Source organism: Lissotriton vulgaris, chromosome 2_1 (genome assembly GCF_964263255.1).
Source record: "Lissotriton vulgaris chromosome 2_1, aLisVul1.2, whole genome shotgun sequence".
NCBI classification, from domain to species: domain Eukaryota; kingdom Metazoa; phylum Chordata; class Amphibia; order Caudata; family Salamandridae; genus Lissotriton; species Lissotriton vulgaris.
This window is the reverse complement of record NC_141687.1, coordinates 205310385-205329404: the sequence shown is the minus strand read 5'-3', so window position 1 is coordinate 205329404 and position 19020 is coordinate 205310385. Positions and strand designations below refer to the sequence as shown.

Sequence of the window (19020 nt, the reverse complement as noted above, 5' to 3'; positions counted from 1 at the left end):
TTTAATTTCGGGGTAGGAAAAGAGTCCGGTCAAGCAACAATGAATGTGTGGGTTTCTTCCTATTGGCGTTACCTTATAGTTCAGACCTCTGGTGGTAATCTAAAAGGCATTATGTGACATCCCTTGTTTTCAATATAATGACATCATGGCGCGTGGAGAGGGACCACTGCGATAACATTTGTAGGTTCTATGTAATTTTTTGTATGTAAATTTAATATGACATTTACTGTATAGAGCCTTATTCCACTTCCAGAGGAATCCCCATCCTTACACCATCCTTTTCTCATAAGAAAAGGATTTAACAGTGAGCAGCAGTTAGAAGTAAGCGGCGGGGTGAAATATCTCTCAGGGTCTCAGATCAGTAGATCGTTGCTGCGCTGCGAGGACACAGAGGGGAACAGAGCGACGCTCCCCCCGGATTCTGAGTCTGATGATGCAGCCCGGGAGGTACTGGAACTGATGGGCAGTCCGACAGTCTGTAGTGTCTTCCATCTAAGCCTTCTGCTTTCCCTCGAAGGCCAGTCCGGGGTGACGGGGCCACGATGAGACTGTCTTGAGTAGTCAATCCTCTTCTGCACCTACGCGGGGTCGTTGTGATTTCGGCATTGATTGTATGTGGTGCCCATTTGTGACAGCATCTTGGAAGTGTCTTTTCATATAGTCCCGTGCACTTTCCGTGGCTTCAATAAAAAATTAGAGCGCTGATTGTGAAGGACTTTCAACTTGGCCGGAAGGAGGATATGAAGGACTTTCAACTTGGCCGGAAAGAGGAGTGCGAACACGAGGCCAGATATGCAAAAGTGAGTTTTGATGCTTTGGAAAGAAGAGTGTTTGCGCTGCACTGCCAATGTATAGTCAGGAAATATTGAGACTTTAGTATTATTGATAATAAGACGACCATTATCACGGGCAGTTTGCAGGACTGGATCACGATCTCTGTAATTCAATATTTTTGCTAGAAACGGACGTCGATTTCCACCAAGGATTGGCTCTTTAGAGGGCACTCAGTGCGCCCGTTCTACTGTGAAGTGGTCTGAAAGTCACAAGGGGGTTACCTTAGTTTTAAGCCTTTTTTTCAATGAAGAGTGTCGGTCGAGGGCCCTCCACCCCTTCCGGAAGACCCACTATGCGTAAATTATTCTGGCGGGACCTCCCTTCCGCATCATATGCTCGGGCCTGGAGCATCTCCACTTGCTGGCACAGTTGAAGTAATTCTGTTGAATTCTCTTGGACTTCAGAAGTCACTGTGTCTAGCGTCACTTCTGTAGTCTTGACTCTGCCCGCTAACTTCTGATAGTCATCTTTTAAAAGACCAAGTTTGGTGGAGTTGGCTCCTAGTTGTTGGGCAATAGCAGGTCTGGACCCGCGGATTACCTGCAAATCCATGTCTAATTTATCCGTGGGGGTGGTTAGGAACGTTGTATCCCCTGGGAAGGAGTGAATTGAGGAGGCCTCTGAAGGTGGAGATTGGGAATGGACCCTTGCCAAGGGGGTTTCCACCTTGGGTCTTGTGCGCCCCATGGTTATAGATGCGATGAGCAAGATCACATGCACAGCTTATTCCGTATTAAGCCCAGTGATTTGGAGAATGGGCCGGGTAGAGCTGATAAGTGAGGTGTGGAGTGGTTGATACACCGTGCACAGTTAATGTTGTCCACGTCTTGGTGATGTGGTGGTACTAAGTACTCTGCATGGTTGTCAGCAGCAGGTGTGTCCAGTAGTTGCTTGGCAACTCTGGCTCCCGGTGTCAGGAGAGGTTGTGTATTTACCCAGAGTGGCAAATCAGCAAATTACCCTCAGACCTTTAATCTCCAAAAGGTTGTGTAATCATGATAGGATGTCTCAACACATGGGAGGCCCTCCACCTTCCACAAGCTTTACCAGTGCACTGGATAGCGGGTATGAGAGCATTCACAAAGGTAGTTCCCGGAAGCTGGGAGTTCTGAGCTTTGTAGAGACGTGCGGCCTCACCTGTCACCCCTCCACCACGGGTCATTCACAAGCACCCTGCGCCCATGGAGGGTGAGCAATAGAGCAGGAGGGAGTCTAGCCTTCACCCTTCTCCTAAGAGGGGGTGGGGGGCCACCGGTTTCGCCGCCTTAATCAACTGGATGCATGCAGCTTTTACTGGGCTTCGGGGGCAGCAGGTCCCACAATCTCTGACCCTACAATCACTGACCTTCTCTCCTGGAGACCTCTCGGTGTGGTAGGTCCAGCTCGTCAGCATGCGCACAGCTTCTTGCGGGCTTCAGGCAGTGGGTCGGTCACATGTCTGCTGGTTCCTCCCCGATACTTCCAAAGATCACGCCGAACTGGGGGCCGACTAGTCTACTCTCTCCTCCGCTGCAGTCGCTCTATGCAGGGCCTGACTTTCATCCAGTTTGTCGTCGCCGGCTCCTCTGAATACGCGGGCAAATTCTTTCTGCCCCTGGAGCTCAGTGCCTTCAGGCGGCACCGCCGAGATCATTCAGGCCTCAACTTTACCATTCTCAGGGCTCTCTGTCACTGCAACAGGGGGCAAATCCGCCATCGGAGGACACCTTGCTGGTGGGCAGCCCTTCGGCGTGGCTTCACATAGAATTATAAGGGGATAGTCATATGATAATTTCCCTGGGTCCGGGAGCTCGTCGCTTATGCGACAGCCATCTTGGGCTGTTTGCCATGCCCCCTCTCTCCACTTCTTTGTTGACTGCATATAAAGCTATTTTTTTTAAGCTACTGTGGTGGTCTGTTTGAGTTTTCTCTTTCATTGGTTTCAACTATCTTGGTTCTAATTTTATATGCATCGAACCTAACTCTATTTTTTTTTTTTTATCAAACTCCCAAACTATGCTTGTCCCATAAGCTACATTTGGGCAATACTCGTGTGGGCTCAAAGCCCTTTTTCAGAGCTAGGCGTTCCTTAGAATTTAAATTTCATACCTTCGTGATCACTATCAGGAGGGCCAAGCAGTGCTTGTTGAGCAGGAATCTCTCTACATTAACATATGTTTAAGGAAGTCTCGTAATCCTTTCTTCCACTGGAATCTCATTTTTTCATAAACCGATAAGAGAAAAAAAGGAAGCCTTCTTAAAAGGAACTGCCAAATGGTGGATGCTGAGAAAACCCAAGTAAACGTATAAAACACCTACTTCATTGTTAATTTTATCAAGAGTGGAAGGGTACTTTGTTTAAGTCATGGGGCTGTATAATGTATGTCTATAAGTATGCATGTATTTTTGAGTCAACCAACTTGTAAATCCAAGTTGTTAGGTTTCTAAAGCTGAACATTCTGTACTTAAAAACCGATATGTTTTTTTTGCAAACCTGTAACACACGGTCCGAATTTAGCCACGGCACTCTTGTAGTTTTGGAGTTTGTACAAAAGAGATTTTAGTCAAGGTTTAGCTTTTCCGTAATTCACAAGTCTCGATATGAGTTCAGTCATTAGTTATATGCACATTTTTACCACCTCAGGCTTGGAACATTAGTTATCCTTGATTACTAATCCAGAGCACAGATTTTATCTGGCCAGGCTGAGTTTAAACGTGGCTAAAGTTTCAGTGGCCTCCCCCCTTGGTAGCACTTAGTTTCCTCTCTTCCATGCTGCCCGTGTGATGCTGTCTCGTCTCTGCCCAATCCACCGTGCACTTCATGCTTTTTTCCACTGTGTACTAAACCCTCCGAATACGTTTTTTATGTCTAATGCTTCTGCATAAGCACTTTACTTCCCAGAAAGAAGGGCTGATTTATTTGCAAATTCTATCTAGCGTTGCCTGAAACCTGCACTACTGTACTCAGTTATATTGTTGCTGCTATCAAACTGTGGATATATTATGCATTTTAATTAAATTATGTGAATACGTTTTATTGTGTTTGTTTTTTTAAATGATCCTATGTATTTATGTTTTCTCTTATTATTGTATTGATTGCTGTGAATGTATTTTATGTTTTGTGCTTTTATGGTCACATACATTTGGCCTCATAAAGATACTTTTGACTTGACTTGAGCTTATCCGTTAAAGTGAAGGGATGTTTTTTAGATTTTTCATAACCGCAAAATGCAAAAACATCAGAAATGGAACTAAGTCAAACTGCAAAGAGAAAAGTGCTTCGTTCTGCCATGCTGACACTCATTTGGAAAACAAAGCGTGTCCGTACAGATTGTTAACTCTTCATTTCCTCTCTTCTAGCCGACCGGCCTCCAGGCATTGTTGGAGATCAAGACCTGTGCATCTCTGGGCGCTGGTTCTGCTGCATCGGGAAGGGTATCGTGACATGGGTGAAAAGCACGTCCATGCCCACCATACTATGTTAAGACAAGCGCATAGGGACCTGAGATGGACTTCCAGGCGTATCTGGAAATAGCCTTTTTCCAACTTGGACATGAAAAGAATTCCGCACCGCAGAGGGAAAAAGAGCAACGTCGAGAGCACACAACTTGGAATGGGTGCGACACTGGATGATTGCATATAGCACAGTGCCTTCAATCAGGAGGGGGCCTTCTGGGCTGTGTTGTCATACTCCTCAACCATCTGACTCTAGAGCTCTGGCCCCGCGTGGCTGGTCTCTTTGCTCTGCATGTAGAGATCTCTTGCATCTCTCTTACAAAGTCCCTGGGAGCTGGAGACTCCCTGAGCTCCAACAGAGACCTGCAGATCCGGGAGCAGGTCCCAGTCCTGTACCCTGTGCACATCTGGGACGGTGGACAGAACATGAACAGCTGGCCGGCACTAATAAATGTTTGAATTATTTGAGAAAGACATGAATTTGTGTTGTGAAGGTAATGATTTTACTTTGAGTATCATTAGTTTAAGGGCTTTAATTTTTCTAAATCAGTTAAGCTTGTTACAATAGATCTCAAAACCCAAGCCGGCTTGTCCTCGAGCGAAGCACATTTGTAGAGTGCCCATGGTTAAAGATCATTAGGGATGCAGGCCGGGATAAAGAGAATTGTGGGTTTTTTGTACGTAGTATGTTCACTTTAAGAACTTCCAAAATCTAAGCATGTATAGGTTTGCCCACTCCCAGGATTGGTCTCCTTTTTACCAAGCAGCCCTGTTTTCGTTGTGGTTTATTGTACTCCCTTAAGGATAGGCGCAGGCTGTGTTTTGTTACCTTGTGGGAAAAAAACATATTTTTATAAGAGTAGAGTGGACTACGCGTACTTCCTCTTTCTTATGACGCATTCAACTTTAAGTTTTTGAATTCTGCACTCGACCTTTCTTAGTTTTAGTACGTCATACTATATGATTAATATGTCTAAGGGCGTCTCACGGAGCAAGTAAATAGCCCACGCTGGGCGTTCCATGGCAAATATTCAGACATGATTTCTGCTTTGGACAGAGATGTGTGGGAAGGAACCATCAAATGTTTGGGTCTGCTAAAGAAAAAGACATGTGCCTTTGTTCATCTGGCCCCTGTTTGCAAGTATTCTTTTTTCTTCTGGATTTTAGCCTAATTTAAAAACGGGAGTCACCTGCTATGGTTAAAACCAAGTTGTTGTCAGATGTGCCTATAGTGTCCATATCAAGTGAACATGCCAGCCGCCTGATTAAAGAATCTTTTGAAAGGCCTTAAAAGAAATGTTTAATCTTGAAAGTTATGTCGTCAGACACTCTATTTTAGAATCTCCTAAGGTTGCACTTAATAAATGCAGGAGGAACTGTAGATAAAGATAGGCCTAATTTTGAAAGTAAGGTGAGCATTCTCCTTAGAACTGGTAGGTATGCACTGTGCCTGCACTGTATTATGACATTATAGAAGAAAAGACAGAAGAAGACATGCTAAACAAGCCCTTCCTTACAAGCACAGTCTGAGCGCAAGCGTATTGTGATTGTTGTGCACTTGCCTTTTCCTGGAGCTACAGGCTCAAAGCCCTCTTATGCTTGTGGGTCCTTTCAGTTCCAAGGAATTAAATGCTCCGTTTCAGCACTAGATGTATTTATAATTAGTGTTTTGTAACTTCCAGAGTCTCTATAAATGTTAAGTGTGTGCATTAAAGTACCTTTACAGAGAGCTGTGCCTTTGCACACATTACAGTAGTTTCCAGCAGCTGGCAGCCCAAACCCCACTCAACTTCTACTGCAGAGGCAGGAGATAGTACTGTATCAGATGGGCATTGTTGTGACAATCTGTACTTCTTCATATTGGCATCATCTTTTGGCTGGAGCAGACAATCCACAGCTTTTGAACAGAGCTTTGCAAGTTTGATAAAAGAGCCCCTACTTTCACGCAAGTGGACTCCTTTGGATGTTTCATTTGTTCACTGATTTGCGTGCATCAAATCAGCCACATTTACTTCCTAAATATGTTTGCTGTTTTATACCCTCTGTTCAGATTTTCCTTTTGTTCATTTAGTTTGTTATGAATCTGGGCAGTAGTTCTAAGCCATGCATGTTGTCACAAACCGTTTGTAGCAGGTGATCCGCATAACCTCCTGTTATGCAGTCATCCACTGCTTGTTTGTGCTCAGTGAGTTAACATAGATAAACTGACTTTCTCAAACATAGGGTGAGCATGAAGAGTAATGGCTATTATATTGGGAGATATTGATCACTCCAATCCAAGCCACACACTATTACCGGTGTTCAAAACTGTTTCAGATACTGCTTTTTCTATAGTGTGAGACCTCCTATGGTCTGTTTTTGTGTCCTTGAACATGAAATTCTTCATCTGCTGCAGTTGTCCCTTTTAATTCTTTTAAGGCAAGTATTTTAATCAGCTTATACTAAAATGTTTACTTATAGTGGTACTTGGGAGATGTGTTGTAACCTGCCCATACCTTCATGTATAATTAAAGTGGTACATTCCTCCCCCCCCCCCCTGTCCCCTTCCTGATGGTATGTTCCATGGGAGTCTGCTGTAGAATGTTGACAGCCACCCGGCAGTCTTGGAGAGTGGTGACAGAATAAAGTTAAGTTCTTACCTTCTGCTGCATCAAGAGATTTCTTTACAACACTGGCGACGAGGCGAAGAACCTGGCGCAGGGGGCCTTGCTGTCACCTCCCCTTTCAGTGCTCTCTCCATCCAGTGAACTTGTGCGATGGTGGTGATCGTGAAGTGAATGATGTGAAGATTCCCTCGAGGAGAGAAGTGATCTACAAGTGCCCAGTCCTGAGTGGAAGTACATTGATGAGACTACCGCAGGTATTTCCCAGTGAAGGACAAAGTGCCTGACTTCTGCGGGCCAGGAGTCTATGGAGACGTGAGTGTATCTGGTGCTGGTCGATTTTCGAAAGAATCGTCATGCTCGCTGTGCCCACTAGTTTAACATTCGGGCTGTCTGACTGCAAGTGCTGAATTTGTCTTACACTGCCAGATTCCATGTAGGAGATGTTTACGGGGAGTTGCTGGGTGAGTTGTCTCCTCTGCCAGTTCTACAGGCGGTTATGTGCTGTAATGCACTGCCGACTCTCACTCACCCTGAAAATGCGCGAAGGAAATGGCAATTCTGCGCCATAAAGGTACTTTTCTCCTGTTCTGGAAGAAGGTTGGTGTCAGGAAGGTGCTCTGTTGAAGTTCATTCTCTTCAGGTGACAGAGGGAGGCAGCGATACATTTTTTGTCTCTGAGGTAATTCCCTCACACGAATGTAGGCAGCAGTGGCGCCCTCCATCCTGTGTTTCCATTATAGTTTGAGATTACACCGTCCATGCAGTTGTAACTTGTTCACATTCTGCGCAGCTGCAGCCTTCCAAGGTACTTAATCCTGTCAGCCGATGAAATGTTTGAGCAAGCGCAGTGAGGAGACACCGTTTCTCTGTCAGTTTCGGGGTCTTCCTTTTTTCCATCGGATCTGCGCAACAGCAGCTCTGTCAGCGGAAGCTGCGCTGAGGCAAGCTCTGTTCAGAGACATTTTCCCTCAGGAGCTCCAGTCAGTTTCTTCCTGAGCACAGCACGTCAGTTTCCCGGCGCACCAACAGCAACAGAACTGTCCCGGTCATTATTCAATTCTTCGTTTTCAACTTCACAGTGTCTATTACTTTCTGCTGCATCTTTACAGTCAGCGTGTGTGTCCTCAGCGGTGATACACACACCAAGGTTTTGCAAATCATAGTTTCTTCTATACTGAGACACAGAAGAGTACCTAACTCTAACTAGGCTTTTCCATGGTGAGGTAATTGAAATTTTTATGGTCAATTGTGTCCCCTATCGTGTACCCCAACGGCTCCATGTACGTACTTCAAGTACATGTAATTTCCCTCCACCACCGAATCTGAAGACGCAAATACATTTGTGTCCAACGTTAACATGTCTATCAGATCCACCATGAATGGATCGATAATTCAGTTCCTAAGTATGCCGTGCCACCGTCTTTACATGGTGCACTTACACGTTTTTTCCTGGCTCTGCCGAGCTAGGCCCTGATTTCTGTCTTCAAGCCACTTCTGTCTCTGCCTCTGAAAGCTGCAGCATGGAGATACATCCCTGACCTCTGCCTTATTTCCTGCCAAGCGAGCGGTGCCTGGCTCGGCCTGGCCTGCCTGCCAGAAACGGTATTTTGCCTTCAAGTTATCAGCGTAGCCAGCTCAGCCTCCTCGAAAACACATTCCTGCCTAGTGATTTAGGTAAACATATCCCCGGCTGCAAAGGGCCAAGCCTTCCTGTCTCCCTCATGAAATTCATTGCTCCCGTTACCCTGGTAGGCCCCTAGCTCCGTGCATTACACTTAGACACATATGCATTCAGTATAGAATAGCCTCTGCCCGAAAGACCTTTTACTCCAGATTAAACATCCCCCAAACACTAGATATCAGATACGTTATAGGGACAGGTCGATCTGACATGCCAGACTTCTGTCTCCTCTACTAGTGCTAAAAGTCAGACCCTTAGCTTCCTCCAGATGCACGTCAATTACACGTCATATTAGCTGCGCGCGCATTCAGGTCACAGGTTTCAGCTGACTCTGCAAGAATTCTTTATGCATCCACCCACTTATGACACTTTTCTGTGACGTTTCTAGTATACGCCTTCGAGCACACCCCTGTTCACGCCTCTTTGCTACGCACATGTGTTCTTATCATATACATTTCACTTGTCACGCCTACTGTATTCACTGCTACTGTGTCATTTTACTATATATGTCATGTACTGTTAATAAATCGTTGACATCTTTCTGCCATCATTGCATACCCGAACCCTTGTATTGATGGAATTGATTTCCATGACTCGAGTCATCTATGAATAAAGCCCGTATGACTCTGATGCCACGGACTCTGCCTCTCATTTGATTGAGCTATTTCTTTTACATGTCTGTAATTATATGGCAAACTCGTATACGGTAAAGATCTACAAGTACGGGGGCAGTTCTTCAATCCTCAAGTGTTCCTGTCAGCAGAACAGCGCTCGTCATTTCTCTTAATCCTGTCAGCTCGTCATTTCTCTTCTGTGCACTCCTCGTCAGTTTCCTTGTCAAGCTCCCGGCGCCCCAGCCGCTTCAGCACCGGTCCTGCCTTCCGGCCACCATCATCCTCAGTCCTGCCTTGCCAGGGGAACATACGCCGGAAGCAATCCTGTGAAAGAATGAAGCACCGGGGACTGCTGGTCGAGTAAGACTGCCGAAGGACTGTTCGTTTCCCAGTTTTTTTTGGTCACCGCTAATACAGTGTTTGGGGACTGCTTACCCCCGTAAGACTGCTGTGTCTCCCAGTCCTTTGGTCTATGTTAATATTGTGCTTTGGGACATAGGAGACTGTCTAATGTCGTAGTATGCCTGCCACTAGACGGAGTTTCCATACATAGGTGTTTGGTGATATTGTAGACTGCCTACGCTGCGTAAGACTGTTGTGTCTCCCAGTTCTACTGATCCTTATATATACTGTACTTGGTGATATAGGGGACTGTCATTTTGGTAGCAAGACTGCTACTAGACTGTATCCCTCATACTTATTGGTCCCCCCAGCAACCTTTCCAGCCCCTTTGAGGAAAACCCCCTCCTTGGGTATTTATTTACATATTTCCACCTCCTGTGCAGCCCCTCCCTTCCGCTGCTCACTCCTGGCTCCTTCCCACCCCCCCCCCTCCTAGAGACGTCCAGTGATTACAGTTGCTGCTGTAATTTGCAATATTTTCTAGTATCTTAATGTACCCTGACGTTAGTTTTCCAGGTCTTACCTGTAGGTATTTTCCTCTAGGGGTGGGGGATTTGTTCGCTTTGTGGCACTGTACAAACAGGTGGTAAGTGATATGGTGCATTGTGACTAGTGCAAGCACTATGGGCAGTGGTGGTAATCTAGCCATGTGGATACCCTCTGCTGTGTAGTAGAGTACTTTCCCAGGGCGAGTGCTCCTTGTGCTTGTCAGTCCTGTTATTTCTCAGTACTATTTTGTAGCCTTGATACTTTGTGAGTGCCGGTTCCCAGTTTCATAGAGCCTAGTGAACACTTTGTACAGCGCTTTGAGTTTGGTCTGAGAGTGCGCAGAGAAGGCCTTTTGGTACTGTACCGTTTTATTATGCTGTAATACGTACAGTTGGTGACATTTTGGTCTTCACCCTTATATATCCTGTTCCTATAGGGACACGCCACTCATAAGTTCAGTGCATTCCAGCTATTCGTTGACCTTCAGTTCACGCTGTACTGAGCCTTCCAGTGGTATAACTGTGAATGGATTTCAAGTGTGTGTATTCTTCATGTTATCAGGATCTGTAGTGATATCATACAATTGGTGACAGCTAGTTCCGAAAAGTTTTTGCATTTGTACCTTATGCTTCACAAACTTTGTGTTGATCTGTTACTACACACAGGTACTTTATAGTGTGCAATTGAATTTGGCACCTTCCGCAGGAAAGGTACATACCTCTACCCATTCCTCCTCCTTTCTCCATGGATGCTTCGTCCAATTCCTTCATCAGAGAGAAACGTAGTGAGGTGGTTTGTCGGGTTAGCTTTTCCATTCTTTATGTATCCAAACCCAAGGTATCCCCGACTAGCTATGCTGACGGGCCCATACACCTTATGGGCAGGGTGAAGATGAAGGCCTAACTCGTTTAGGGGATTTTGGTCAGTGTTCGACTCCTTTCAAGGAACTCGGGTAATAGGTAATCTCCATCCCCCATTAAGAGTAGCTATCAGTAGGGCTAGTCTATCTATACTTTGTCAGAGTTGGTTGGAGAGGTATCCACCTGAAGAACCCGTCAGCTAGGTAAGACATACTAAAGGTACATTTAGGATAACCATAACAAGATTTTGGCCTGCATAACAAGAGCTCATGGAATGTTCTTTGCTTCAAACAGTATGTATTTAGCCATGTGCCCTCTTGGGAGTATAATGATGATGCATTCGTGATCGCTATATTGTTGCATGTTCTCTGTTAACTTGATGGTGGAATTACTCTTTGCATCTGTCCTATATCCCGACTTGGCTATCCTAACTGGCATCCTGCCCGGGATTTCCCTTCGTTTTCGGCCCTTCCCCTGTACCCTTTCCTCCCTTCTTCTCCGAGGCTGATCTCTTTCATAGCCTAGGGAAGGTGTTGTATCTGTTTTTACTATTGATTTGACATCGATGTACGGTCTCTCCCTCTTACCTCGTTCTTTCCTTCCTTCCTTCATTTTTACCTTCCTTCTTTCCTTCCTTCTTTCCTCCCTTCCTTCTTTCCTCTTTGTTCCTCCATAACAGAGGGAGATGTGTTGTAATCAGCTTATACTAAAATGTTTACTTATAGTGGTACTTGGGAGATGTGTTGTAACCTGCCCATACCTTCATGTATAATTAAAGTGGTACATTCCTCCCCCCCCCCCTGTCCCCTTCCTGATGGTATGTTCCATGGGAGTCTGCTGTAGAATGTTGACAGCCACCCGGCAGTCTTGGAGAGTGGTGACAGAATAAAGTTAAGTTCTTACCTTCTGCTGCATCAAGAGATTTCTTTACAACAGCAAGTCTTGCCACTTTATCCTTTAAAGTCTTGGAGGAAAGTTTTCTTCATATCTTGCAATATTTAGACTTATGAGATGGATGGTGGCAATGAATACAGTCATTATGAGTTCATCCTAATGCAACCTATTTTTACCACAAGAGGCCAGGGTCTGAAAGGCTCTTCTTAGTAGTATTTGGCATTCTGGGGTCGTTTTTAATAACAAAGGCTCTTAAACCACCATAAAAATGCCTTACAAGTATGAAATAAAACTCAAATAATGATTTCATGACAGAGTTAAATGGAGTAGAGCTCAAAGGGACTCCCATCAATCACGACATGTGGTAAAAATATGAAGGATGGTGGCCTCTCAGGTAGTGATTTTTCAGTCTGGTTGTCTCTGCTTGGCTGAAGTTTGGCTCTTCTGAGATAATATAACTAGGCTACTTGAAAATCACTGTTACAGCCTGTAGCCTATCTTTATCATGGAACTGCTATTTCGATGTTACTGTGTGACTCACAACTTGACTACATATATGATAAATCATGTGGATCTATGACAGAAACAAATATTTGGGAACTGCAATAACAGCTAAGTAACTTTTTTCTTTACAACATAACAGGCAGGTTCTTTTACTGGGCATTACCTGGATATGGCAATTGATTACACACTGTGATTAAACAGCTGCTATGGGTAGTTTGCCATGACCCTGGATGTAGCTTCCTGTAGTGCATCCCAGCATAGTATGTAATTCAGAGGGTCCAGCAAAATTAAAGAAGGCAGCACTACACATCTCCATATTCATGGTGTGACCTCCAGCCAAACCAGTGGTAGGCGGACACGATTGCTCACAAACACACTGTGACTGCTTGCAGTACCTGTGACAATCCCCCTGTCTTCACTCTCAATGTAGCAAAGCCGCCTGGAGAACTCTTTGCAAGTCCCACTCTACCAGTCATTAAGTTAGTGAAAACTCTTTGTGAAAATTGGGCTAATGTCAGTAATAGCCAGAGTGGATTGGCTAGAGTGTTGGATTTCCGGAGAATGAGCAGAAGTATGTGAGCACTATATGTTATCAACCCTAGGTAATGGGTCTGTTTTGTTTCAGACAGCGGGATTGGTGTGTGCATGTATGTTTGTGTATTTATTGAAATCTTTCTGTGTGCATGTGTATGTATATCTGTGTATTTATGAATGGGTGTCCCTCCTTGAAAGACATTGTCTGTATTTATCTCGAAGATATGCATACACATATAAGATACGTAGATGTGGAGTTTAGAATAGTACATCTATAGTTATATATGTGTTTATATGTACCTTCATGCTATTGTATTAGTCAATATTCTGGCTATAATCATTTTGGTATAACTCAGTGTTGTGACTTGTATCTGGATGTTCACTACTAGTAACCCTGCAAGGTGTAGTCTCTATTTTTTAAAACATTTGTTTATTGACATTTCCAAAAGAGTATATTCATTACATTACAGGATATTTCTGGATCACACTTAGCAGTATTATATATTCTTCTAGTATTCTTTAGTATTGCCGGGCAGCAAGTAGCCATTCGTTGATTTTACAAAATTGTTCAGGCTTCTGCGTCCGGTGCTCGTACAACACCCTCTTTATCAGATTCATTATTTTCTAGTGTTAGGCTCTCCTAGGATCTCACTAGTTCCTTCGATTGGTCCGCTATGGGCGCATGCACACTCCCCTCACCTCCTTTCTGGAAAGTGCCCTCCCTTCTGCCTTGGTCTAGTTCGAGACGTCTTGTTTCCAGGTCTTTATCTGTGGACTCTGTCCGGACTCCCATGTCAACACCACTCGTCTCTTAGCCAGAGCCATAGCTAGATCTATAAATCTATTCCCCACCTTCCGTTTCAGGAAATAGGCCTAGGAGGCACTCCTCCACAGAGCTATCCAGAGTTGTCGTTTAGGTCAACCCTATCCGTTTCACTACTTCAGCCCAGAAGGGAGTCAGTGGCGGACACTTCCACACCGTGTGGATAAAATCCACAACCTGTTAGTCACACCTCAGGCACTTACGCATCTCCCCTCCATGAATTATTCTAAGCCTGTGCTGAGTCAGATAGGTCATATGTAAGTAATTAAACTGAATGTATTTCAGCCTTGTATTACGGGATATTGACTTGGGCGAAGCCAACACTTCCTCCCAATCTCCGTCTTGGAGTTGCCTATTCAGGGCATGTTCCCAGCGGCCTCTGATTTTAGGTAGTGGCTCCCACAATGTCGCCATTAGGGCCTTGTGGAACCACTTCACCTGGTGCTTAGCAGCTCCCAGGGAAAGCAGTGCGTGCAGTAGGGGGTGTGTGTCCGGTTCTTCCCTATACCCACCCAATAGATCCCCAAATGTGCGGACCAGGGCTGCATGCTGCAAGAACTGGCCTACTGGCAATCCATATTGTTCCACCAGGTCCACAAAGGGAATCCTTGCCTTCTCCTGGTAGCAATCGCCCACAGTCTTTAAGTCCACATCTATCCATTCCGTTAGCTGCTCCTGGGTGAATATCTGGTGCTAGATTTCATATGGGAGGCCCACCAATGGGAGCCGTGATGTGCAGTTGGAAATCACAGGCATCCTGGACACACTTCTCTTTCAGCACTGTTGTGCCGTATTTTGTAGTATCGACCTATATGGATTCACCACCTTGTGATCTAGGATCTTGGCTTGCAGGAGGGCAAACTTTCTACCCAACTCGCCCAGAAACGTTCCCTTTACATTGACTCCCTTCAGCCACTGCACCAACCATTGTATCTGGGAGGCTAGAAAATAGAATTCGAAGTGGGGCACTCCCAGTCCTCCATTCCGTATTGGGCACCGCAGTATTGCTAGAAAGGCTCTTCTACGGCATTCACCCCAAATTAAGTATCGTACTAAGTGGTCCTGTGGGATGAACCAGCTTCTGGGTAGTACCAGTGGGAGGTTCACAAAATAGTACAGTAATCTGGGGAGCAGAACCATTTTGGTCAATAATATACACGCCATTACAGGTAACTTTAGTGTGCTCCAAGATGGTACACAGGATCTAAGCGATCGGAGTGCTCTATCCAGGTTACCGTCATGCATATCCACCAGAGAATGGTAAATATGTATACCTAGGTACTTGAACATGCTTTGGCGCCCAGTTAAGATCCTCTGGGAGTGTCCGTGGCCTCGTCAGCGGTCAATCAATCAATCAGGAGTTTGTTAAAGCGCGACTACTCACCCGTAAGGGTCTCAAGGCGCTAGGGGTGGGGGGGGGTGCAGGTTCCATTCCATCAACAAGGGGGACTGTCGAAGAGCCAGGTTTTGAGGTTTCTTGCGAAGATGGGGAGCGATGTTGTCTGTCTGAGGTGGAGCGGAAGGGCGTTCCATGCTTTGGCCGCGAGGAAGGAGAAGGAGCGGCCTCCCGATCTGGGCTTTCTGGTGCGGGGGACCACGGCGTAGGAAAGCTGGGCTGATCGTAGGGTCCTTTGGGGTGCGTGGAATTTGAGCCGGCTGCTCAGGTATGCTGGTCCGGTGCCGTAGAGGGCCTTGTGTGCATGGGTGAGTATCTTAAAGGTGATTCTCGCCTCGACGGGGAGCCAGTGGAGTGTGCGCAGGTGCTGGGAGATGTGGCAGTGTTTTGGCAGGTTGAGGACCTGTCTTGCGACGGCGTTCTGGATGTTCTGTAGCTTGCGGATGAGGTTTTTGTTTATTCCGGCGTAGAGTGCGTTGCCGTAGTCGAGTCTGCTGGTGACCAGGGCGTGAGTGACTGTCTTTCGGTGTTTGAGGGGGATCCATTTGAAGGTCTTACGAAGGAGGCGGAGGGTGTGGAAGCAGGAAGATGAGACAGAGTTGATCTGGCGGTCCATTTTGAGCTCGGAGTTCAGGATGATTCCCAGGTTGCGTGCGTGGTCTGTGGGGGTTGGCGGGTTTCCGAGGGCGGCGGGCCACCAGGTGTCGCTCCAGGCATCGGGGTTTAGGCCCATGATGAGTACTTCTGTTTTTTTGGTGTTTAGTTGTAGGCAGCTGTTTTTCATCCATTTGGCGACGGCTTCCACGCCTTCTCGAAAGTGGCGGTGTTGCGCTCGTTGGATAGGGAGAGGATGAGCTATGTGTTGTCTGCATATGACACGATGTTGAGTCCGTCGGTTCTGACGATGGGGGCAAGTGGAGCCATGTAGACGTTGAAGAGCGTCGGGCTGAGGGAGGAGCCCTGGGGCACTCCGCAGGTGGTAGGTGTGGGGTCCGAGAGGAAAGGGCGGAGTCTGACCCGCTGCGTCCTGCCGGAGAGGAAGGAGCAGATCCAGTCGAGGGCCTTGTCCTGGATTCCTGCATTGTAGAGTCTGCGTATTAGGGTGCGGTGGGGGACTGTGTCAAACGCGGCTGATAGGTCGAGGAGGATGAGGGCTACTGTTTCTCCTTTGTCCAGTAAGGTGCGGATGTCGTCTGTTGCGGCGAGGAGGGCGGTTTCCGTACTGTGGTTTTTTCTGCAGCCGGATTGGGAGGAGTCGAGGATGTTGTGTTCTTCAATGAATGTGGCGAGTTGGCTGTTGATGGCTTTCTCGATGACTTTCGCTGGGAACGGGAGCAGGGAGATGGGTCTGTAATTTTTGAGGTCGGTGGGGTCCGCTGAGGGTTTCTTTAGGAGGGGGTTGACCTCGGCTTGTTTCCAGTCGTCTGGGAATGAGGCGGTCGCCAGGGAGCAGTTGATGGTTTGGCGGAGCATGGGTGCGATGGTGTTGGCGGCTCTGTTGAAGATGTGGTGGTTGCAGGGGTCCGTGGGGGCCCCTGAGTGGATTGACTTCATTGTCTTCAGTGTGTCTTCGGTGGTGAGGGTTGTCCAGTCATTAATCGCTGGTTTCCGGGTGTCGGGGTGGTTGGTGAGGGTTCAGTGTGTTGGTTGTCTTCGTCGAAGTTGTCGTAGATGCTCTTGATTTTGTGGTGAAAAAAGATGCTGAGTTTGTCGCAGAGGTCTTGTGAGGGAGGGATGTCGGTAGACTCACTGGTGGGTTGGCCGAACTCCTTGATGATTCTGAAGAGTTCCTTGCTGTTGTGTGCGTGGGTGGAGATTCTGTCTTCAATCGCTTTTTTCCTCGTTTCTCTGATGAGTTGATGGTGGGCGTTGGTGGTGGCTCTGAAGTTGTTGTGGGCTTCTGTGGATTTGGTGTTTCTCCAGGCCTTTTCGAGGCGGCGGCATGTGTGCCTGGACTCTCGAAGTTCGGTGGTAAACCATCTGGCTTTCTTGGCACGGGTATTGTTATTTTTCTTGAGGGGGGCTATGGTGTTGGTGCTGTCTGAGATCCATCTATGCAGGGTTCGGGCTGCGGTGTTGGGGTCGTCGTTTTCCGCGATGGTTGGGGTGGAGTTGTTGAGTGAGGAGGTGAGCTGGTCATCGGTGATTTTGGTCCAGTTTCTTTGTGGAAGCAGGTGCTGGTGTCTGTGGATGGTGGGTGTTCTGAAGGTGAAGTGGACGCAACGATGGTCAGTCCATGGGAGTTCGGTGGTGTGGCTGAAGGTGATGGAGTTTCCTGTAGTGAAGAGGGGGTCGAGGGTGTGTCCTGCTGAGTGCATGGGCTCGGTCACGATCTGGCGGAGTCCAATGTTGTGGAGGTTGTCCAGGAGGCATGTGGTGTTGGGGTCCAGTTGATTGTCGAGGTGGAAGTTGAGGTCTCCCAGCAGGGTGTAGTTGGTGGATGCGATGGCCTGCGGGGAGATAATGTCCGTGATGGAGTTGGCGAAGGGTCCGCGGGGTCCAGGGGGTCGGTAGATGAGGGTTCCTCGGAGGGCGGCGGTGGGGCTGGCCAGTATCTTGAAGTGAAGGTGTTCCATCAGTTCTGTGGACTCGTCAGGGAGTGTGCTCAGGCGGAGCCTGGATTTGTGGACGATGGCGATTCCTCCTCCTGGGTGGGTGGGGCGGTCCTTCCTGGAGATCTTGTATCCTTGGGGGATGGCGATGTCCGGTCCCGAGGTGGTGTTGGTCCAGGTTTCGGTAAAGAATGCTACATCTGGGGTGGTACTGTCGAGGAGGTCCCAGATTTCTGTGGCGTGTTTGTGGAGGGATCGGACGTTGAGGAGGATGCATTGCAGGGTCTTCGGTTCGGTTGTGTTCTTGTGGGCGGGCTGTGCTGGATCCGTGTTCTTGGCGGTGCTGCAGGTGTGCCGGCAGCGGTGACAGCTGAAGGGTCCATGGGTGTCGGCTGGTGATGCTAGCTTGCAGTTGTTGTTGCCACCTGGGTTGAGTGCGTGGAGTGCTGCTGGGTCGTAGCGTTGGCGGGGCGGAGGTCCAGGGGTCCTGGTGCTGGTCGCGGACGGGTCGCAGACGGGCGCAGACGTGCTTGCCTTTGACGCGCCTTCGGTGCACCAGCGGGGCGCCCGCAGCCTTCGGCTGCGCAGTGGCCGCCATTAAGTAGGGGTCGGGGAGGGCTGGATAGCTGGGAGGCGGGAGCGGGGAGGGGAGCTGGATTGGGCCGGTCGCGCTGGGGGGGGGGGAGGGGCTGCGGGGGCACCAGCGGCGGGGAAAGGTAAAGGGAGGAAAGAAGGGATAAAGAAAAAAGGGAAAATAAGCAGAAATAAGGCACAAAAGAGCAGAGATGCTGAAAAGAGCAGAAAGGTAAAAGATAGAAAGGGTAGAAAAACGAGTGAAAACGAGTGAAGGAGCAGAGGGAGAGAAAGGGAAAATGGGCAGAAATAAGGCACAAAAGAGCAGAGGTGCAGAAAGGTGAAAGATAGAAAGGGGAAAAAACGAGTGAAAATGAGTGAAGGAGCAGAGGGAGAGAAAGGGAAAATGGGCAGAAATAAGAGGCAAAAGAGCAGAGGTGCAGAAAGGTGAAAGATGGCAAGTGGCAGAAAACGAGTGAAGGAGCAGAAAGAAAGAAAGGAGACAAAGGTCCACTGGACCACCAGGGATGAGGCGCAGGGAAACCTGCGGGTGGAGGAGGGCCTCGATCACCAACACTCAAGAGTGCAGGGGCAGGGGCACCTCACTTAATGGTGGAGCTGCGAGGGTGGGAGAGCAATTTCACTGACAATGAGTCAGTAGTCTTGCGGTCCCAGTATAGGGAAGAGGTAGGTCTTGGACCGATTAACTCGTAGTCTTGTCAGGCTGGCAAATCTGTCTAAGATCTGCAACGCTGTAGCCGAAATGGCCACTGACTCATGCAGATGAACCAAAAGGTCATCAGCATAAAGCAAAATAATGTGT

General features: G+C 47.4%; 1 protein-coding gene across 2 annotated transcripts in view; it reads left to right on the top strand.

Moving 5' to 3' along the window:
- RAD51D (RAD51 paralog D) overlaps positions 1-5555 on the top strand; it is a 134939-nt gene extending 129384 nt beyond the window's left edge. Inside the window, exon 11 of one of the 2 annotated variants that reach the window (XM_086954738.1) lies at positions 4174-5555. In XM_086954738.1, coding sequence (XP_086810864.1) covers positions 4174-4257 — 84 coding nt within the window. In that variant the 3' untranslated portion in view covers positions 4258-5555. The remainder of the gene's footprint in view (positions 1-4173) is intronic. The other variant, XM_086954739.1, reaches the window with a different exon arrangement.
- Positions 5556-19020: the final 13465 nt, after the last annotated feature.